At 55.5% G+C, this 22,589-nt stretch overlaps 1 protein-coding gene across 1 annotated transcript in view; it reads right to left on the reverse strand.

The window, feature by feature from the left end:
- Positions 1 to 290: 290 nt before the first annotated feature.
- The window catches only part of LOC123363735 (putative cation exchanger C521.04c), a 33,545-nt gene continuing 11,246 nt past the window's right edge, over positions 291 to 22,589 (reverse strand). The window contains exons 4-20 of the mRNA XM_045005048.1: positions 21,668 to 21,776; positions 20,789 to 20,905; positions 19,822 to 19,883; positions 19,135 to 19,293; positions 18,334 to 18,519; positions 17,536 to 17,638; positions 16,837 to 16,978; positions 15,564 to 15,747; positions 14,563 to 14,662; positions 13,445 to 13,563; positions 7,965 to 8,002; positions 6,671 to 6,783; positions 6,074 to 6,222; positions 4,166 to 4,260; positions 3,000 to 3,078; positions 2,150 to 2,258; positions 291 to 1,446 (exon numbers count right to left, since the gene is read on the reverse strand). Of these exons, the coding sequence (XP_044860983.1) occupies positions 1,373 to 1,446; positions 2,150 to 2,258; positions 3,000 to 3,078; positions 4,166 to 4,260; positions 6,074 to 6,222; positions 6,671 to 6,783; positions 7,965 to 8,002; positions 13,445 to 13,563; positions 14,563 to 14,662; positions 15,564 to 15,747; positions 16,837 to 16,978; positions 17,536 to 17,638; positions 18,334 to 18,519; positions 19,135 to 19,293; positions 19,822 to 19,883; positions 20,789 to 20,905; positions 21,668 to 21,776 (1,938 nt within the window). The 3' untranslated portion in view covers positions 291 to 1,372. The remainder of the gene's footprint in view (positions 1,447 to 2,149; positions 2,259 to 2,999; positions 3,079 to 4,165; positions 4,261 to 6,073; positions 6,223 to 6,670; positions 6,784 to 7,964; positions 8,003 to 13,444; positions 13,564 to 14,562; positions 14,663 to 15,563; positions 15,748 to 16,836; positions 16,979 to 17,535; positions 17,639 to 18,333; positions 18,520 to 19,134; positions 19,294 to 19,821; positions 19,884 to 20,788; positions 20,906 to 21,667; positions 21,777 to 22,589) is intronic.

Below are 22,589 nucleotides of genomic sequence, written 5' to 3' on the forward strand. Positions count from 1 at the left end.
CAGCCTTCCTCTAGAGGTAGGGAGAAAAGCTCCCTCCCCCAGCTCGTTAGGCACAGTGGAAGTCAGGGTGCCTGATTTGAAGCAACACGGGCTTGAGGTTGTGGCACGCACTGTTTTGAAATACAAGGGAGCAACTTGTGGCAAGCACGCCCTTAAAACCGAAGAAAAGCTTTTGGTGTCTTAAGAGCTACAGCAGCCGCTGGCTTATTTACACCCCAGCACACAGATTTAATGCTAAATGCAAGACAGCTCTGCCCAAGCATTGCTGCTGCAGCTGGGGCACAGGCTGTAACCACCTTGTTAGAGCAGGGAGGGAAGATTTGAAAAATGGCTTCTCACCGAGCAGCAGATTGGCCAATTGGCTCCAGCAACAAAGTTTAACTAGGACTCACATGACAGAAGCATCTGTTCTAGCCCATTCTCCCTTCTGGTCTGTACTAAGAGAGGCAGAAGATAGGGCCTCTGTCCCTCTATTAGGAGTCTGAGTGATGGAGGGATATTGACTCCAAGGAAGGGGTCTCTTACCAGTTTGCTTCTGCAACCTCACATAGGTCATGCTACATGGAGAAACTGAACATCAGGCCTAAGAACCTGTATTGGCCCTGAGTAGGGTAGTGGCGTGAAGAACCCACATAGGTCAGTCAGCTACAATCTCCCACAGCCCTGCATGTGGCTGCCTGCAGAGATCCTTGTTTGCCCCTTTAGATACAGGACCAGATCAAGTTTCTACAAAACTGCTTTAATCAGAACAGTTGAGGGGGAGTGGGGAGGAAGAGAAACAGGGTTCATTTCAAGTTACAGCAAAAAACCACCTGTGTTATTTCTACAGGCCGGAGTCAGAGGTAGCCATGTCCATGACATGCAGGTAGCAGTCTATCCTAGGAGGACAGGACACAGCTCTTTTCAAGTCAGCACCTTGGAGAGGGCAACACTTTCCCAGCAGCAGGAGAACAGTGCATCCTTCAGAGTCAAAAGCTAGTCAAAGGAGGACTCTTCTGTTCCTCAAAAGCCTTTGCCAACAACAGATCTCCCTCTAGCCACAATCCCAGACCGAGCTGCACTTTGGTACACAAGGCAGCATTCTGGCATTAAGGCGTCTTCTTGGGTTCAGAAGGAGTGACCGGACGAGCAAAACACCCCCCCCTTTTCCAGTGCTTAGCAATTCCCAATTCAATCCCATCTTTTCAAACAGCTGTTGAAGGAAAAACAAAACTCCAGCAGCAGGTTCTTTAGCTTCATGCCACAAATGGTTTTAGAGTAAAACCAGGCCAGCCGAGTCCCTGAGAAAAACACTCAACATTTCTTAACAGAAGCTGCCCTGGGTGGGGCATCTTCTCCCAAGGTGAGAACACAAGGTCCATGGAGTCAGGCCTCAGCAGCCAGCAGGGGAAGGAGCAAAGAAATACACAGCTAGGAGGATGATGTAGACCATCACCAGCACTGTACCTGGGGGAGTGAGAACCACCGTGGTTAGGAGCTAGAGGGCTGGAATCTCACTCAGCAGTGAACAAGATTTGGGAAGGTGGATTTTGCACTAGATGGAGCAGCTGCCAGTCTGGTCAGGACAGAATCTGGAAGTTCACACTGGGCCAAGTGCTCCAGGTTGTGAAACTACACTGTAATCTCAAAGTTAAGGGACCGTTTAAGCCCACATTTGAGAGCCAGATAACAGTAGGTCGTGACAAAACCTTCTTTGGAGCAGCTTCCTGCGGGGATTGAGTCATCTACCAGTTAGAAGAATCCACTTTACTCCTGGATCTACCACTCCTGGGACAACAGATTTAACTTCCAGTTACTGGGCCAGTTAATTGTGGACATCCATCACATCATGAATGATCAGATGGTCTAGAGCTTCTACTGAGGAGATTGGCACAAAGGAAAGGGCCTCTCTCGGCTCCGCTCCCAGGGTGGGATTGCAGTTAAGACATTTTAACGTTAGAGCAAATCGGATATGGAGTCAGAGACAGACACGGGACACAGTGACACCCCTTCTACACCGTCAATCCCTGTCCCTGAATGAGCCTGCTCAGGAAGCGTGGGAATGTTTGTGAGCGGCTATGGGAGGAGTTGGAGAGGATTAAAAAATTCTCAAGGGAGGAGGAGGAGGAGGAGGAGGAGGAGGAGGAGACTGGCCCATGTGGACAGTTACCTTGGAAGTAGTCGCACTTGCCATCCATGAAGATGTAGTTCATGAGAACCACGCTGAACATGCTGGAGTAGACATGGAGATCACTGAAGACAAGTATGAAACCTGTAGGCTGTGGAAAGTTAGAGAGCAGCTTTTAAACCCTGGGCATGTCAGCCATGATTATGCCCTGCAGGGACCGTCACAGTGACTTCAGAAAGCCTGTTCTGCCCATTAAGATAGTCCCAGTTCCTTACCCAGAGACTCTTGAAAGACTGTTCCACCCACTACTACACACTGTACCTGCAGCAGTGTGGATAAACAAGCTATGCACATAGTACAAAAACCCTCACAGGAAGCTTAGTATTTTAAAGGCAACGATCAGGATAAAAATGTATTAACCTGCCACATTCCCAATCCCTGCTGGACAGGGGGGACAGACAGTTTTTTGTCACTCTGGTTCACACGTATTAGCAAGAATCTCACCTGTCTCATCTGCTCCCCTTTAAAAAGCTAATGAGCATGTTAGACAGTGAGGGAGTTAATCTGACTGTGCAGTCAACCCACTGCTTGGGACACTGAGGACTAGTGACTGGCTCTCCAAAACTCAGAGATGCTGGTGGGGGGGACCCTGCCTTGCAACTGCCTACACCGTTCCTGCTCTAAAACTAGCATCGCTCAATCACACCATTTCTCCAGTACCTTTCGCCAACACTAGCACAATGTTCCTATCCAAGTGACATTCTTAGGTGTGCAGCCGTCCCGAACCCCTGCAACCAGGGGTGCTTCCTCCTGCCCCAAAGCCCCAGTGGCCACAAGCAGAGTGGAGAAAACAGCAGTAACCATGAAGTCTGGCTCCAGCTCCATTACTTACGTAGAAGATTGTGAAGAGCACCAGGATGGGTATCTGCAACATGCAGACCTGGACAGCAATACAGCTCCCAATCTCAATACTATGGAGGAGGAGCAGAGACACCATAAATTAACCTGCACTCGAGGCTTCTAAACACAGCATTAGAGTTGTACCCCTCTCCAAGAGGCAGGGGTCAGACGGCCTGCAGAGCCCCCCGGAACATGATCCAGTGCAGGCACCTTAGTCCAAGAGTGACAGCACACGGCATTTCACGGACTCTCTCTTCCAACACCAGAACAGCAAAGAGTTTTGCTGAAGTGTGATCTGAAAGTAACTTCTCGCAGAAGTGTTTAGAGCCCAGCGTGGAATAGGAGGATCCGTTTCATTATATTGCACTCTGCCTGCACGCAGTGACACCGGTCACAAGTTGGAGGGGGCCCAGCTTTCAGGAAGGGGGCAGTGCTGTGTACCCTTGAGCAGAGCGGGAGGGGCATGTTAGATTTCAATAGGAAAAGAGCATTTTGGGGGGGATCCGTTTCCAACATGGGCTGCAGGCCAGGTAAATCCTGCCCTACAGATTCTAGTACGCTCAGTGACACCTTCCCACCAAGGGACCGGTACGAGATGCAGTGCACCAAGAAACACCCCTGGGGTCTGGCACATGCCCAGCAGCACCTTTCAGACTGGTCCGTCTCAGTGCATCTCCAGTTGCTGGGAGGGAGGGAGCGGAGATACTTCACCCTGGAGTTTGTACTGGGCCGTTTTAGACATTTAAGACTCTAGGAAGACTGGACCCTCTCCGCTTTAAATAACTTGGGACAAGGAGCAGATGGCTCCTTCCCCTAGATACCATCCTTAGAAGCCAAGACTATTACAGTGAGCAGTGGAGAGCCACCGACACCTCCCCATGGAAATCCACGGCTGGCTAACACCGGAGAGTCGCTTGGTGCATCAGATGAAGTGATCCCCACGATCAAGTCCAGACAAGGGCAGCTCCTGGGTGAGCTAGAGCACTAGCCACATGTCCCAGCTGCTCAGATCATTAAAGGGAGTTTCCTGCTAGGGAACATGGTGACGAGTTCAGCATCTGTCCGTTTGCTCTACTGGAAGCCACGGGCTAGGACTAGCCTCCGGCAACTCATGCCGGCTATTGCAGAAGCCCTGCCACGTTCAGGGGACACACTCACCTCAAGCTCAGGTTGTTCTGCAGGGCAAACTGGATTCCATTGACCAGCTCCGGGAGCTCGGGCACCATAGCCAGCACGGTCACCCCAATGAAATACTGCCAAGGAGAGCAAGAGTGAGTCAGCACAGAGCTAGCGAACGCCACAGCCCCGCCAGGGCTGCTGGCTGCTCTCCGTGGAGCAGTGAGCTCCCGTTACCTGTAACTATCCCTCACCCGTCCCTTCCTACAGGGACCGATTTCACAGCCTTTCAGAACGTTAGCTCCTTGGGAGAGTCGCTATCCTAGAGCAGGTATAGAGCCAAAGCAAGAGGCCCCCCCGGGGAACACGGCACAAAGTCATGTCTCCATGGGGTTCTAGGGAGCATCCTCGCATGGCAAGTGCGCCCTTCAGAAATGCATCCAACTGGAGGGGATACTACATGAACAACGGTGACGGGTTCGAGTCGTCCCCCCCCCCAGGGGTAAGAGCACAGACTGACACCTCTAGGGGCTACTCCCCCTCCCCACCTGGCAGTGCAGGCACTCTGGTACGGAAGAGAGCGAGACATTCATGGAGGATGGGTCCATCAATGGCTACTAGCCAAGATAGTCAGGGATGCAACCCCAGGCTCTGGATGTCTAAGCCAGTGGTTCTCAACCTTTCCAGACTACTGTTGCTCCACCACCCATGGCGGAAGCCAGAGCCCCATCACCCGCGGCTGAAGCATGTAACTGAGCATTGCGGGGCCCTCTGTGGCGAGGCCCCAGGCAACTGCCCTTCTTGCCACCCCCTAAGGCTGGCCCGGCAGTAGCGACCCCCCTAAATCTGTCCCTTGACTTGCCTGGGGGTTGCAACCCCCAGGTTGAGAAACACTGATCTAGAGGAATTGCTGTACCCCCGGAAGACCTCTGCGTACCCCCAGAATAATAGAAGATCAGGGTTGGACGGGACCTCAGGAGGTATCTAGTCCAACCCCCTGCTCAAAGCAGGACCAACCCCAATTAAATCCCAGCCAGGGCTTTGTCAAGCTGGGCCTTAAAAACCTCTAAGGATGGAGATTCCACCACCTCCCTAGGTAACCCATTCCAGTGCTTCACCACCCTAGAATATCAGGGTTGGAAGGGACCTCAGGAGGTATCTAGTAGTACCCCTGGTTGTGAGCCATTGTCCTAAGCCTCTGACTGCCAGAAGCTGGGAGTAGACACCAGGAGATGGATCACTTGACGATTCCCTGTTCTGTTCATTCCCTCTGGGGCACCTGGCATCGGCCACTGTCAGAACACAGGATACGGGGCGAGGTGGACCATAGGTCTGACCCAGTCTGGCTGTTCTTATGACGAACTAGCCTTCCTAGTCTGACAGCATTCGGTGCCCTAGCCCCATTCAAACCCAGTCACGTGACTGAACTGTGTCAACTCTCCTGTGACTGAGCCAGAGGCTTCCCCTTCAGAAGTTCAGGTGTCAGCAACCCAGGATCACCTGCCAGGGAAGGGGCCAATGCAGGTGAGTGGAGACTGAACCTCATGGGGGCCTCGTGAAAGGGAGCTTGAAAACCACCACAGTCCAGCTCTCTGCACAGAGAGAACGTGTTGGTTAAGGCCTGTATTAGGCCAGGCTCTTCCTGCTAGTCACTAAGCAGCCCCAAATCCAAACCTACCATGGCGACACAGTTACATAGTGCATTGGCTGGACATCTGGCAAGTTCTTAAACTGGGGCCATCGGGCTGGATCCCAAAGTAACGCCGTTCATCGGGAGATCGGCATCGGGCCCTAAAGCCTGCTCTGGGTAGGGGGCTCTGGGGTTTAGGTTTATCCCCATGTATTCCAATCCAGGCTTTACGGGGCTACTTCTCCACTCCGCTGTGGTTCCCTGCAGGGTGGCTGCAGCACCACAGGCCCGTGGACCTGGGCAGGCAGAAGGCTCCTTACCTGAGACACGGTGGAGTTAGTGAGGATGGGGCTGATGTGCTCCGTGGCTAGGTCAGCACAGGCCGACATGCACAGGGTGGAGAGCAGGAGAATGATCAGAGCCCTGCAGCGGGACCAGTGGACCACGGCGCTGTGATGGTGACCGGGCACTAAAAGCAAGGAGGCATGTGAGCAGAGAGACCCCTAGGCACAGACCTGGGCTCAGCAATAGGGACAGGCCCCATCTACCCATCCCCACTCAACTGCTGCAGCCTCTTTACACGATCAGCTGCCTCTGGGCTGGTCCCTCCAGGGAAAGGGAGACATTACTGCCCAAGCTTTGGGTGGACACAGCTTTGCTCCCCAAGGGTCTCCAGTCTGGGGGTTAAAGCCCCTGCACCCACCCACTGCGTTACTCAGGCATTTCCACAGCACTCCAGGGCCAGGTCCCACCCCCGCCTTGTGCACAGAGCCAGCAGCAAGGCTGGGAATAGAACCCAGGAGTCCTGGCTCCCAGTCCCCTGCTCTGGACAGCAGAGAGCACTGAATCCATCTTTCTGTTCTGGGCCAGAGGAAAGGTCAGCCCAGCGCTCTGGGCCGGCCGCGGTGAGGACTTACTGTGGCAGTCACTGATGTGAATGTCGTAGATGTGCGAGTGAGTCTTCAGGGTGAAGAAGAGGCCGATGATGTAGGCGGCAGGAAGCACGAGGGACACCGTGTACACCAGGGGTCTGCAAGACACCAGAGCTGCAGGGAGCTGGAAGGAGAACCCCCTACTTCCCCCCGTCCCAGCAGCTCCTGGGAATTCACCTCTGGCCCTTCCCCAAGGAGGGCAGGAGGGAGGGGTTTGCTGCCTTTGGCCAGGCTGGTTTTGGTCACTCTACGATGACTGGGGGCGGGGGTCACAGACTCATAGAATCTCAGGGTTGGGAGGGACCTCAGGAGGTATCTAGTCCAACCCCCTGCTCAAAGCAGGACCCATCCCCAACTAAGATGGGTGTTACTGTCTGTGCGCCCCCTGCCAGGCTCAAGGTGCTCAATCCTCAGGGCTCTGGCAGCCCCCAAAGCCAGCTGCCTGCTAGAGGGTTTTTCCCACCTGATGTCAGCCAGAGCCCTCCCCCATCAGCCCACTTCTCTCCACTAACCCTGTGTGTGCCTGGCCTTGCTTTTGCAGCCACCCGAGGGGATGCAGCGGGGGAGGGGAGGGAGTACCTCATCTCACACAAGGGCCTCCCCAAGGGGGCTAAACCCACCCTCCCTAGCCAGGAGCCCTGCACTCTGAAGCAACTTGCTGGAGAAACCCAGGGTCAGAGTGGCAAGCGCTTTACACAGAGGAGCTGGCAGAGCAAGCAGCGGCCAACAGCTGAGCTCGGCCGTGGGGAGGGAGACCTAGGAAGGATTAAACCTTCCTCTCCCACCACACATGGGAAAGCGGATTTGAGTGCCCTGTAAAGAGCCGCACCTCCCGATGGGAACCGGAGACTTGGCCATTACATTAACATCTCTATGCTGCTCTAGCATCAATGGAGCTGCAGAGATAATCGGGCCGTGTCGTGTCCATGGCTGATGGGACTTAGGGCCGGGGGTTCAGCTAAGAGAGCAGCACGTGTTCCCAGACAGTGGAGACAGTCATCCCAACCCACCTCCCAGGAGACAGGTATTAAGCCCATTTTACAGGTGATGAGACTGAGACCGCACAGCTAAGCCAGTGGCAGAGCCCAGATCAGCCCCTGCTGCTGTAGGGGAAGCTGGCTTGGCCCTTCAGGCAAGGCACCGAGAGAAGCATGAAAGCAATGCAGCTTGGAAGGTGCTTGGGCATCCCATTAGGGATCATAGCTCCCATGTGCTTCTTTAGTGGGGCCAGGGCTGATCCACTATGTCCAAGCAACAGGACAGACGGTGAGGCACTTACTGGACGTGTTTGTAGTACAGGGTGCCATTGTTCTCCATCTGAAAAACAAGAACCACAGGACGGTTTGGTTGGTTCCAGTGACGCATTGATCTAGTCTCACGTGCTCACTGTAGGACAGTTTATGAATGGTGAGATGATACACTGAAGCCATAATCTCCACTCACCCCGTCTCCCTCCCCACAGATGCTAGGGAACAGCAGTTCGTTTGTCAGACTGGAGCAGAGCCCCATGCAGTGACCAGGAGAAATGAAGGTTACTTACCTGTAACTGGTTTCAGAGTAGCAGCCGTGTTAGTCTGTATCCACAAAAAGAACAGGGGTACTTGTGGCACCTTAGAGACTAACACGGTTATTGGGGCACAAGCTTTCGTGGGCTACAGCCCACTTTGTCAGATGCATAGAATGGAACATATGGTAAGAAACACACACACACGGTGGAAGTTGCCCTACCAATTCTAAGAGGCTAATTAAGATGAGCTATTATCTGCAGGAGAAAAAGAAAACTTTTGTAGTGATAATCAAGATGGCCCATTCCAGATAGTTGACAAGAAGGGGGGGAGGGATAGCTCAGTGGTTTGACCATTGGCCTGCTAAACCCAGGGTTGTGAGTTCAATCCTTGAGGGGGTCATTTGGGGAGCAGTCGCTGCTGAGGCAATCTGCATTTGTTCTCCCCAGCCAGATATAGGGCTACAGGACAAATGTTGAGGTAGAAACACCTCTGTGCACAAGGGGGTGGAATGAGCACCCCCTGCTTGCTGAGATGTTGCATTGGCAGGGTAATGCTCATTACTGCCCGCACAGCCTTCCCTTGCGGATGAAGAACACTCCAAGCCAGATGAACTGCTCTTCGTTCCAGTACGCTGATGTGCAATGTTCTTTCAAGACAACCAGGACCCCCGCAAGTTCTTTAGTGACTCAAGTGCCCCACCCCTGACCATTGATGCAGCTGGAGTCAACGTCTGGGATGGACCCATAGAACTGAACCGCACACCCTTGAGCAGGCTTGTCCTGGCTGGCCACCAGTCTAGCAAGACCACGACATTCCGAGACATGGTGATCAACTGAAGACTGTTCCGACTTGAACTGTAGGCCTGGGACATCCAGTGCTGAATAGCTCTCATTCTCAGACAGTCAAATGAGTCCTGTAGGTAGTGCCTGCCATAAACTCCCATGAGACCCAGGAAGAACTTTATCAAAGATTCAAAGTTGCCCTACACAGAGGGTAGACATTTCTCAGAATGAGAATCTGTCCTCAGAAAAGCTCTCCCTTCGGAGTCCAGTATGGCACCTGTAAAAGAAATCCTGTGTGTGTAAGACAGAGGAAAGTCTTTGGGAGGTTGAGGAAAAAGTCTAAAAGGAAAAAAAACAAATGCAGACCACTTGCGGTGATTATGTGGCTCAATGGGCCCTCATGCACAGCAGCCATCAGTAGCCAACTCTCCAGGTAAAGGTAAACAAAAAAACCCACCTTAATTCCTCAGATGTGCTACCACCACAGACAGGCATTTTGCCAATACCCTGGGTGCTGCAGAAAGGCCAGATGAGAGCACCCTGTACTGGAAATGGTGCCTGGCCATCACAAATGGAACACACTTCCAATGGTTTTGTCAAATGATATATGAGAGAGAGAGAGACCTATCATAGAACTGGAAGGGACCCTGAAGGGTCATCAAGTCCAGCCCCCTGCCTTCACTAGCAGGACCAAGTACTGTTTTTTGCCCCAGATCCCTAAATGGCCCCCTCAAGGACTGAACTCACAACCCTGGGTTTAGCAGGCCAATGCTCAAACCACTGAGCTATCCCTCCCCATGATTGGAAATATGCATCATAGAGTCACAAGCCAATCCTGGACCAACAGTGAAGGGATTATGGAGGCCAGAGTCAGCATACGGAACCAAAAGCTTCCCGATGCTCTTAAAATTGGGAAATCGGCCAAAATCTCCAGTATCGTCTTTTGCACCAGAAAGATAACCTGGAGTAAAAACCTTGAGCCCTCTCTAGTAAGCGTGAGCCTTCTTGACAGCTCCCACCAGAAGCAACTTCTCCACACCTGCGAGAAGGATTGCCTTGTGAAAGGGGCTGCTGGAGAGGGATGGGTAGGGGGAGTTGGGAGGAGGCAGTCTTCCCAGTTGTATGGCATTGCCCTTTTCCATGATCGCCAAGACCTGTTGCTTCCATGTGTTGATGGAGTGGGCCAGCCTGCCTCCAAAGGAAAGGGTAAAAGAGGGCTGGTTGGTTGGTTCTCGACTCTCAAAGATCTCACCAAAACACAGGGCGGGCCTGTCTGGGATGAGGGCGCAGGTGGTTTAGATTTGGAACCTTGTTTGAAAGGCCTCTTTCCATAATGGCTCTGGGAGGCTGCACATTGTTGACGTGTGACTGGATGACTGACGGTTGGGCTAATGCTGCCTCCGGTATCGGCAAGAAGACTGGAGGGCCTCCTTTGAGTAGATGGCATCAACCCCAAAGATCGAGCTGTTGATCTCGTCTCCTTTAGTTTTTCCAACGGTCTTTTCACTGAAAAGACCCTCCATTCCAGAAGGAAGCTCTCCCAGCTGACTTCGAGCATCCATGGCTAGGAGGGGAGGATCAAAGCCACGCATGCTCCTGATGGTCACAGCTGACGCCAGTGCTCTGACATCAGAGTCCAAAGCATTGAAGGAAGCCCCGAGGGAGTGTCTAGCTACATTCTGACCCTCCAATAAGATGGCAGGACACAGCCAGTAGATGCCATCAGGCAAGGCCTGGAGAAAAGCAACACTCCACCCCACCCCCATAGATGGAACTGGTAATGGGCCAGGACTGTCAGATAATTTGCCACCCTAACACAGATGAGAAGAACACCTTTCTCCCCCTTCCTCCACTGTAGCTGGCAGCAGCCACCACCAATGAATTCAGCACAGAAGCAGGTATGGAAGTAAGATTCCCTTCAGAAGGAATCGGGTATAGTTCATTTGCTTTCTTAGAGATGGGCTGTCAGTGGGCCATGCAGAGGTGGCCGGCCCTCCTAACTCATCCAGGATGGGCAGCAATATCTTACACTTGGCAGTGGCACGGAGGATGTAAGATACTGAGAAGTCTCTTCCTCCAGTACTGCAGGGAGATTCGAGTGGACACCCTCGGATGCTCTAAGTCACAGAAATGCATAGCATCCCCAGAAGGCGAAAAGGCAGATGCCACCCCCACATCGGTCAAGTGATAGGACCCGATCGTGAGGCTGTGACCTAAAAGCTCCTGTACAAAGAGCAGCTCTCTCTCTTCATCCCCCTCAGACTCAGAGTCCCAGGTCTCACTGTAGTGTCAATGGAACTGGGGGAGCAGGATCTGAGGGTCCCTGGGCTTTCAGATTCTTTGCAGATGAAGTGTCCCCTCTCCATCCACGTGGAGGATAAAATTGGAGTGGACCAGGGGTGGTCCCCCACTAAGGCCCCAGGACTGCCAAGTCTCCCCTACTATTGGGTGTCAGGAACATGCCAATAGGGGGTGGACAGAACCTCGCTGCAGGTCAGTTCTTCCCTATTCTCCTCCTGGAGAGGGTCCAGGTCGGGACCCGAGAAAGTGAACCGGGGATAGTAACCGATGCAGAGGGAGGAATGAGGATCCTGCTCTTTGCTGAGGCCCTGTAGGAAGCCTGAGAGGAGGGATAAGAAAGGTCCAGGGAAGAGCCAGCAGGATCTGGTCTCCTCTTCCTAGGAAGCGATGAAAAGGACAATCTTGGAACCAAGGATACATGCCTGCTTTTAGGAGCCACGCGCCTTGCACCAGGATCCAAGGCATGCACCGGAGCGGATAGAGAGAGAGAACTGTGTGGAACCGACAGACTGGATCAGGAAGCGACCGCAGATCCAAAGGTTTGGCCACCATCAGATCTGATGGCCCATGTGAGCTCCTCCCTTCAGTTACTGAAGCTGAAGGTGGAACAAGTCTCTGCTTCGGAACTGTTGTGGCCCAATCAAAAATCAGATGGAATCTGCTAGCAGTTCTGGTTCCCACCTATCAGAGCTCATGTGGCTTTTTCCTCCGTCTCAGATGCTGCTGCACCGAAGGCGCTGATGGCCCTAATTCAAAGGCACTGCTTACATCCATCTTCCAAGCAACTGGGACAGACCCCGGTCCTGCAGCCGCAATGTCAGGGTCGGATTGCTGCGAGGCATGAGGTACAGCACTGTCCTCAACCTTTCTTCCAGAACCGGAACCGTGGGATCTGACCACCCAGCCCTCAGTTCAGCCACACAATGCCTTAAGGCTTGACTGTCCGGCCCAGACAGGGGCTGTGGCTTCCTGGAACTCTTCCGTCAGCTGGAAGTGGGAGGGGGGCCACTGGGACAAACGCTGAACATTTAGACCTTGGAGCTGAAGTCTGAACGGATGCAGAGGTGCTAATGTCAAGGACTTCCTGAAGCAGAAGGAGTTGCAGATGAATCTGAGGAACTATTGAGGTCCTCAGAACCCTTTTGTGGAGATTGGGCAAGAGATGGCAATAGCATGGGATCAGAGATTCAAGCTGGGTTGAGTTTGCAGTTATCAAAAGGATTATTCTCCCCGAAGTTAGCTGGGCAGGCTGGAGATACTGATCTGGAACCTCAGAGCCTTACAGAACACTTGGCTCCCCAAGAGGAAGCAAGGAGTCTGGGTGCGTGCAGTGGAGAGAAAAGTGATCAGATTAATAAGAGACCTCCCCATTCCATGTGATCTCAGTATATTCTTTCCTCAGCAGCCTCACCCCAGGCCAGGTGCAGGATGCAAGCGAGGAATTGGGAACGCCAACTACCAGAAGCTAAGAACTGGACCAACCTGCTCTAACTCTGGCTGGCACACCAGAGCGTTTGAGTCCTGAAGGCGCACACAGAAAACCCTCCACTTGCAGCTCAGTCCTCAGTGGTCAGTTACCACCAAGCACAGGAAAGTCTGTCAGGAGTGACCACCAATGCATCACAAGGAGTTGGCCTGTAAAGATGCAGACCTCCGAGATGCCTCCACCCTAGAGGTGGCTGCATTTCAGCATATAGGACCAGTAGTTTTGTACAGCATTTGTGCTGTCCAGAAAAGCAAGGCCCTCCTCCTCCTCTTGAGCAGCTGCCTGCTGATCAGGGGTGCAAGTTTTGCTAGTTACTTGAATTCAGAACATACTGTACACCGGGCGTCACAGAATGTCATGGTCTAGCAGGGGACACCCCACCCCCAACTGGGTCCTTCCTGTTCCCAACCCAGAAGCCCCTGTAATGCATGAAGAACACCCATGTTGCAGCAGCCACCAATCTCACTTGGAGGAGTCACTGATTCGCAGAGAAGTCTGGCCCTTGTCGGCTACACCCTGCCCCCAGCAAGGAGACAGGCACTGCTAAGCAGTCATGGGCACTGCAAGGGACCAGGCGCTAGATCCCCTGTATGGCTGGGTAGTGGTATCCGCAGGTCACCAGGCCCATGAGATGTGACCTGTACAAGAGCAAATACATTTAGGTGAGCAGGGTTCCACCTACCAGGTCGAAATGGCAGTTCTGGCAGAGGTAGTGTCCTGCTGGAGTCTGAGTAATGTTCTGGCATTCGCCGCAGACCAGCCTCCCATAGACTTTGGAGAACAGAGTTGGAGCAAACACGCCTGTCAGGGGAGAGAAAGGGGGGTTGGAATGGACACCACACCGTCGGCTGACACAGATGACAAGACCCAGGGCAAGAGGAAAAGGGTGCAAGAGACACCACACTTCCACTGGGAAGCGGATCAAGACTTTGGCCACACCCGGCTGCAGAGACTGAATGAGCTGCAGAGCACAGAGTCCCACTTTGCTGTGGGTTCTCCTCTCCAGCAGCTGGCTAAGATGAATTCCCACCTATCCCCCCCCCTCCATCTGGCCACCATGCCTGGAGACGGGCCATTAGGGAATAACCAAGTCCCTTTAATAGGTTGTTCCCAACCCACCAGGGAGCCCAAGAACACACGTCCTCTGTCCAAGGAATAGGACATGCTTCCCTGCCAGTGTGCGCTGCCTGATCCCCGAGGGCCCTACACAGAAAGAGTTTGTGTCCATTCAATCCCTGGCTTTTTGATAAAAAGCAACACACCCTGACTGCATGGCCACTCTGACGTGGATACCTGCCTGCTCCCAGGTGTCCAGTACCCAGGGGAAGTAAGAGGGGTGAGACATCCTGCTCAGGGCACCCCACCTCTAGCTCGGGGAGCTGCATCATGCACGGAAGGGTGTCCCACCCAGCTCCCTGGAACTGTGGGAACCTCCCTGCAATGATGGGCCGCAGCATTCTGTGAGCAGTGCGTGACTCCAGACGCTGTCCCATGTTTGCAATAGGCGCTGCCACTCGAAGGGACGGAGCAGAGCTGGAACTCCACAAAACTAGCCTGAAACGAGGTCATAACCCCCAGGGGATGTGCACCGGGTACATTTCTCCCTCAAGGCTGGAGCCCTGCAGCAGAGCCAGGCTTCGCTGGAGAGGCCTCGAGAGCGGAAGATGGGGCCAGCCTGTAACAGACAGGCCCCGCACGACAGCATGGTCAGGGGGCGGCCCGTACGTTCGGGTTAGGAGACCGTGCATTTGGCTCATTCCTGTACTCACGGCTTCAGCGCTGGGCCAGTTTCTCGCTTACCTCCCACGGAGAGGAAGAGCAGGGCAGAGCTGACGCCTGCCGATCGGCTGTTAAACCTCTGCTCCTGGTGGCGGATGCCTCCAATCACCATGCACAAGCCCTTGAAAGGAGCAGGGGACACTCAGTTATCAGCCCTGAGCCTTGGGCCACCTCAGCTGATGTGCATTTCAAACGGCGGCACGGCTAGCAAGGTAACACTGCCCCCCACCCAGGGGTTTGCAGGCCACTCAGCTGTGTGGCCCACCATCACGAGAGGCAGCTTCTAAGACAGAGGTGGGCAAACTACTGCCCGCAAACCACATCCAGCCCGTGGGACCATCCTGCCCGGCCCTTGAGCTCCCAGCCAAGGAGGCTTGCCCCGGCCCCTCCCCTGCTGCCCCCTGACCCCCGCAGCCATGCCGCCGCGTAGGCCGCACTCTGGGCAGTGTGTCTAACTCCAGCCGGTGCGGCAGCCAGACATGCTGCTCTGAGCGGCATGGTAAGCGGGCTGGGGTTTGATAAGGGGCGGAGGGTCCCAGGGGGGCAGTCAGAGGACAGGGAGTGGTTGGATAGGGCGGAGGTTCGGGGTGGTGGTCCGGGGACAGGGAAGTGGGATAAGTGTGGGAGTCCTGGAGGCTGGTCAGGGCAGTCGGGACTGGGAGCAGGGAGGTTGGCTGGGGGTGGGGTCCAGAGGAGCAGGAGGTCCCAGGAGGGGGCAGTTAGCGGACAAGGAGAGGGGTGGGGGTTCTGAGGTGGGTAATCAGAGGGCAGGAAGTGGGAGGGGGCGGGGGCCAGGCTGTTTGGGGAGCCTTCCCTACCTGGCCCTTCATACAGTTTTGCAACCCCACTGTGGCCCTCAGGCCAAAAAGTTTGCCCATCCCTGTTTGAAGAGGGAAAAGGTTGGCCGGGGCGAGTCTGAATGAAGCACTTCAGAACCCAGAGGCAGAACTACCAGAAGCTGCCCGCTCCGACAGCCGAGCCTGGAGCACAGCCCCTGGCCACGAGCCTCCAGCCAGACTCACCGGCACGAGGAGGACGCAGCCCAGCAGGGTCCCCGTCAAGGCCGACTTCACAATCTCCTCGTAACACTTGTTCCCTTCCCGGGAGCCCTTGATCAGCGCCGTGATGTAGAAGGTCAGCTCTATGATGGAGCCAAAGGAGGCATTCACCACAGCCCCCACCGCAAAGTTACTCTGAGCTGAAATACTAAGGCACACGAAGGCAGAGGGTTAGTTAGCAGAGGCAGGCTCGAGACAGACCCTGGGTGGAGACAGCCTGATGGATCATTCCACATGAACAGGAGAATTCTGGCTACTGGTGCAACCTTCTATATTGGAGCCACCTGGCTCCCAGCCCTCAGAAAGGGACTTTAGGGCACGTTTGATTTTTTTAGGGCGGGTGCCGCCGTCCTCCTCTACAGATCTGTCCACCAGCAGGGCTGCAGCGACGCCCCTTTGTGCTGCGCCCTCAAACGGAAACCTGAGGATCAGCCAAGAGCTGCTGGAAGCAGGGTCACTTCTGTAGCCGGCGCTTGGAGGCGGTGCCTCTGCCCGGTGCCGCCTCACACACGGCTGGACAGCTTGGCAAGCTTTCCTGTCGCGGATACTGCCTGCGGCCTCCCTTTCTAGAGCAGCCTGCAGGGTTAGTATAGGAGCCGGGGCAGATTAGGGTGTTATGGGGCCCTGGGCCAGAGCAAGTGGGGGCCCCTCCCCACCCATTCTGCCTGCAGTCCCCCCCCACTCTGCCTGGCGCTCCAGCTGGGGCTCACCCCACTCCACCTGGAGTGCTGGGCATGGGGGTGGTGTGTGACAAGCCCCTGCACCCCAACTGGAGCAGGCCTGGGCCCATTTTTCCAGGGCCCCCAGGCATGGGCCTTGCTGGCCCAGTGGCTAATCCACCACTGCACAGGAGGGCTGCATATTCCACCCCAGAGACAACAGAGGTGGTGCCCAGATACAGCGCGATGAGCCAGCTACGCATACTGACACTCCACCGGCAGTCCAAGAATCCCACAGGGAGCTCATGCCTTCAGCTGGATTTCACAGCCTGCTTTGCCAACAAGAAGCCGACGGCCTGTCGCAGGAATGATCCGCCCAAGCAGCAGCCAGGACTCTTCCCAGCAAGGAGGTGTGAGATTGGGGGTGGCGGAACAAGAGTCGTGTTGTGTCGTTATGCCGTTCGCCGGCGAGACGGCACGAAGCAGCTTCGGAATTGGGGCGGGGGGGGAAGGGATTACACAAGGGATTGTTTTGAACCCCAGCCCCATGCCGGATGTGGGAGAAGGCGCGTCCTCACCTGGCGATGGCCATGCCGATGTAGTAGGAGAGGGGCATGATGGAGAGCAGCGAGAGGGTGAACTTCACAAGAGAGCTGGTGAAACGGTTGTGGCTGTCCACGTAGCCCAGAACCAGAGTCACAATCACGAGTGGCAGCAGGTCTGCGGTGCGGCCGGTCAAGGGGCACTTCCTGGCAATGTTGGGGCACCCGTCATGAGGGCCAGAGCGCCTCGCCCGGGGATGTGCTTAGCCTCCACATGCCAGGAGGGAGCTTAAATAACCTGAGCAGGAGAGTCCATGTAGATGGACTGAACCCAGATCTCCCAACTCCCAGGCTTGGTCCTCAGCCACAAAGCCACCACTCACGTTTTTCCTACTACCCGGCCATGCCTCATTGCCCAAGAGCGCAGGCATCTGCTGAGCACATGGCACGCCGCTCGCACCTCTGCCAGCCTCCATCCGAGGCAGGGTCCTTCCCCACTAACCCCGTACTAGCCAGGCCAGCTGCTCAGAGCCTGCTGAAGGATTGCCTTGCGCTCATCAGGGAGGTGTGGAGAACACCAGAGAGGCTGCATGCACACCTCCGCAGGAGGTTCCTGTACGTTCTCAGGGCCTCCATATCCCTTCTCCGCCCCAGGGGAGCCCTGGGCTGCCCAACACGCGTTACCCAGCAACACCGGATGCTGGCACTGGAGCCAGGCGGCCGTCTGAAGGATACTGACAGCGAAGACGTTGATCCCATCCACGGCGTATTTGTAGTAATAGGCATTAACGGCCCGGTAGCAGCACAGAACCACTTCGGCCTCCAGCGGCACTTCTGTCTGCGGGGTCAGAAAGCCCAGGCATTAGGGTGGTTTCTAATCCGCAGCTAACCTCACTATTCTCGGCAGTGCTGGGAGAGACGTCCCATTTCATGGCGCCCCCCAAGGAGGGGAGGATTGTTCGGACAAGGGGAAATGCCAAGGGATCCGCTGGGCTCAGAGGCTCCCCTCTGCCCTCCTTTGCAGGATGGAGGCATCTTTAGCGAAGGTCTTATCGGAGCCACTCTACTGGGCCAGCCAGAGCTCCAGCGCAGGTTGGTCTGGACTAGCCCATGCTAGTCACGTTGACCGGCTCAGCCCTGCGCTCACCTGCACCGGAGTCAGGAAGGTGGACACTGCAGGTGGCTTGAAGCCAACCATCCTCTAGATCGCCCTGCTGGCTGCTTCCCCACCAGGCCAGCCTAGCTCTGATTGAGAGGCAGCCAACCCCCGCCCAGCCCTTCCGCAGCTGCTCTGCCCACTCCTACGTCCAGGAGGTTGGGAAGCGGGGCACTGAGCTAAGATGAACCCTCCTCCCATGCAGATGGTGCTGTGGAAGGACTGCTCTCCTCACCCAAGTCTTCCCCATCCACCCCTCCCCACCCCGGTACAGGGATGGGAAGTGTTAACAAGTAGCAGGCTACTCTCTCTAGACGCCAGGCACCCCCCTCCCCTGGGGCGGGCTGGAAACCCGTGACAGTCGCGGCGGAACCAACCTTCCTCATCCGCTGGACGTGCACGTGCTCTGGGGCCAGGAGCAGGACTTTGGTGACGGTCCGAGCGTTCATCTTGGCAACGGGGATGATGAACACGAGGAGCCAGGCGATGAAGCAGACCAGGCCGTGGGCCAGAGCGAGGACCGGGTAGCCCAGCAGAAGCCAGATGTAAGTGCTGACACGCCGCTGGTGGGAAGAGCGAAGCAAGGGCTGCGTGAGCGGCCACGGGCAGTGCCAAGCTAAGGGAAGATGCTTCCAATCAGGAGCCATCGGGGCTCCCTGGCTGCTACTCAGATCTGCTGGGGCACCAGCGCAGACCATTACGCCCATGCTTCCGTTACAGGGACCGTACAACTGGAGGAGACCTACTGGCATCCTGTTCCTCCATCTCCTGGCCCGGGGAGTATCGGGGCCAGGGATTCAGAAGCCAGAGACCTTTCCCTGCTGGTTCCTTCCCATTCCGAGAGGGTATCAGAGTGCCGCAGGACTGCACTGATAGACCCAGCAGGGTGAGCCAAGCCACAGCTGATCCAGAGTAGGAAGGGCCATGCCTAACTCCCATCCGGTTGTGGGGGCCTTCAGAAGAGGAAGGGGACCCCAGCTCCTTCTGAGGGAGTCAGTGCAGGCACCTACTGGGCTGATAGGTGGGGAGAGGCCTTACAACTTTAAGTCACAGCTGAGCTGGTCTGTGCCAGGCTGCCCACGCCAACAGCACAGGGCGCAGTTAGGGATGGAGCATCTCTGACTCCTCCCCCTGCCCCGTGCGACACAGGCGCTGGGTACACGGGGAAGGGGCCTTACCCAGTGTGTGGCGTCCGCGTGGCTGCCGGGCTCCGGCTGAGTGCCGGGCGCCCCCTCATGGCGGCTGAGCAGAGGGGTGCTCTCCTTCGCCTCGTTCACCTCCGAGATGACTTCACATTTGTTGAACTTGATGCTGCGCTTTCGAGAGTACGTCCTGGTCTAGGGGACAGGAGAGCAGGTCTTCAGAGAGGGGCAGAGATTTGGGGCTTGGGGGAGGGGACACCGAAGGAACCTCCCCCGAGAGGCTGAGAGGACTCAGCCATGAGCAGAGCAGCTTTCACTTCTGCAGAGGCCAGTACTGGAGGCTGAGGCTCAGGGCCTGCCCCAGCTCCCTTTGCCATTGTCCATTCGTTCTCTGCAGGTCACTGGATTGCTGCTCCACACGGGGTCAGGGCCCCTGCGTTAGAGGCAGAGAACAGCCCCGTCTGCCATGGAGCACCCGGTCGCTGCTCTCATGTGAGCAGATGCCCCGAGCTGGATTAGGTTTCTACGCAGGGAATCATGCCCAACATTGGCTCCTTTTCTGGCCAGGATGTACCAGGCAAGGAAGCCAGCTCCCCCCCTGGAAAGAGTCTCTGCTCCTGCAGTTTTGTCAGCCAGCTGGCTGGGGATCCCCAGTTCAGAACCGGGCAGCGACAGCAGCGATGAAGCAGGTCGCTCATTGTCCACCCCGCCGCTCCCCTCTACCTTCTGAATCACTTTTCCAAATGGCCAGAGGAAATACCCAGCGAGGTCCCAGCACAGCTTCCCTGTGGGGAGAAAGGAGACGGCCGTCACCCCCGGAGCTGGGGCAAGGCTCCCTGGGAGGGCTCCCTTTGGCCGGCCAGGCGCTCCCTCCGAGCCAGAGGAGGTTTACTGAGGGTGTCCTGGGGGATGGGACTTGCCCAGGTGGAAGGGAAGGTGACCCACCCAGCACTCGTCATGGTGACGGAGGGCAGAAGGAAACTCACGGCTAGCTATGAAGCTAGCCTGCTCCAGGGGGCGGGGCGGAGCAGCCCGGCCCCACCACAGCCTGCCAGCCCCGGAGCTGCAGCTGCTTCGGAGGCTGGGGGGAGAGCAGAGTGGCCAGAAGCGGAGAGACTCTGGCCCCACCTCTTCCCTTCTGGCTCTGCTGGCTGGGCTGCCTCTCCTCGCTCCCTCTGTTGGGGGGAGGGGCTGTGTCCCACCGCTCCCTCTCTGTACCCGTTCATAAGCCGACCCCCTTCTCTGGTGCTTCCCTTTTTTACTAAAAAAAATTCAGCTTATGAACGAGTAGATATGGTACTAAAGGCCGCAAGTTCTCAGTCACCTGGAATCTAAGTTATTGGATGTCTTAAGTTGCCTCCCTATACCTGGTGTTGTTCCCGTTTTCCTCCCACAGGTGTGATCTGATGCTCTAAGGGGTGGGAAGAATTCCAGTTCTGTTGTGTTTCTACAGCAGCTGGCACGACAGGGCCCATGACAAGGGCTCCTAAGCACTACGGCAATACGTTATTAACGTAACACGCGGTTTATTGCACCCAGTATTCCAGGAGAACCGAGCTGGGTCTAAAATAAAACGGCTAGCACAGATCACTGGCAGGGATTGCACTGTGTGTGTCCGGTGCACAATGGGCCCTGGCTCCCAGGCCTATGAGAATACACGTCGCTGTTCAAGAGCCTCTGCAGAACGCACCGTATGGCGCTCCCAGTACTGTGAGGAACATCAGGGCAGAGACCAGGAGATAGAGGAGAGACAGCCACCAACCAAACAGCAGCAGGTAGAGGATGTTCCCACATGTGACTGTGGAACCTGGCAAAGAGAAGATACAAGGATTGAGGGAGTGACCTGTGGAGAAACTAAGAGGTAAGTTCGGAGGAGCCCATCTGAGGGCTGGCCCAGTTGCTTTTGGAGTCATCAAGTCTAATACCCAGGATTTTGTCCAGGTGAAAGGAGCTGGATTAGTAGCCCTAGAGACTGAAGTCCTGCTTAGCCGCTAAATGTGTACAGCTGGGCTTGGGAATCCCATCACTCACTCCCCCCAGGCAAGTGAGGGACGCTGCCTGGCGGATAAGGTGGCTAAGCCCCCACTCTGCAGAATTTAAGCACTCCCTTTTGGATGTTTCAGCCCTTATATCTACCAAGCTAAAAGCTTGCCACTGTGATGTGATGCAGTGATGTTTTCCCTGCTGCTGGTTGTGCGGGCAGTCCTGGCGTAGGTTACATTATGAATGCCAACATGATGGCCACCATTGCCTTCTGCTGAGGGCAATCATGGGCTCCCCTTTGGCGGGAGGTGATCTTAAGGAGGCCATGCACAGAGGCCTGGATTTGGAAGCAGCGGCCCCCACTCAGTGGGACTTTAAACATGAGGGCTGGGTCAGTCTATAGGAGTTTGCTACCATCACCTACCAGATGTGCTGACAAGTTAGAGTGCTGATGGATTCCAGATGCCCCCCGCTGGCCTTGCAGATACATAAGATCAAAACAGAGCTCTCAGAACTGCTAGCTGCCAGGGAGGCAGGGATTTCGAGAGGCCCTTACCAGAAGTTCAGGCAGGGCATCATTTCCTACCTCTGGGGCTTTTCACGACATTCAGATCGGAGTAGAGCTCTTTCACGATTTCCGACCGGTCTTCCCAAGGCCTGGCTGTCACGTGGCTCTTCCATTTCTTAAAGCCAAACTGTGAAGCAGAGACAGACAAGTCAGTCAGACCCCAGGCGACTGCACCTGCCTGGTGCTGCCGTTCCAGAGAGCACGTTCCACTCCTTCCAGCTAGTCAGAGGTGCTGCAGGTTGTTTCACAAGGAAGCTACCAATAGGGATTTTTAGAAGATGCTCTTCGGTTGGTAGGAGGTTATGGTCTCTGGTGGCGGCGGGGAATGTTATTGTGTCTGATCAGCCCCCACCCAAGCTCAGTACAGTCACATGACTGTGAAACGTGCTATTACACTGCAGCCATAACAAACATGCTATGGGCAGATATACTGAGGGGGAAGGAGGGCAAGAGGCAGTGGCTGCCCCACATTAGGATTGCGGTTGCTAATCCACAGGAGGTTTGGAGAGACCGGAGACAGTAGTTCAGCTCCTCTGCTCCCCAGGAGGCGCTCATACAGGAGCATGCAGTGGGGGAGAAGGCAGAGCTGGCGCTACCTGGACTGACCAGGGAGCCAGAATGCCAGGCTGGCTCCAGAGATCAGGATACAGAGCTGGTGAGGGATTTCTGACTGGGGTCTCATTTCCGTGAGGGCAACCAAACATCAAGATATAGTTGTCCAGGACTAGCAGACTGAGACCAGCCACCAACATAGTCGGGACAACTCTCCTCTGCCCACACACGGGACAGCACCCCAGAAACCTCAGGCAACTGCTTTACTGCCCAGCCTGGATGAGAAAGGCAGTGAAAGATCCTGTGTGTGGTCAACACACAACATCAACAGCGAATAACAGAGCCAGTTAATCCTCGCTAACGAGGACAGACAGGGTATGTCTACGCT

Source organism: Mauremys mutica, chromosome 1 (genome assembly GCF_020497125.1).
Source record: "Mauremys mutica isolate MM-2020 ecotype Southern chromosome 1, ASM2049712v1, whole genome shotgun sequence".
In the NCBI taxonomy this organism is placed as follows: Eukaryota; Metazoa; Chordata; order Testudines; family Geoemydidae; genus Mauremys; species Mauremys mutica.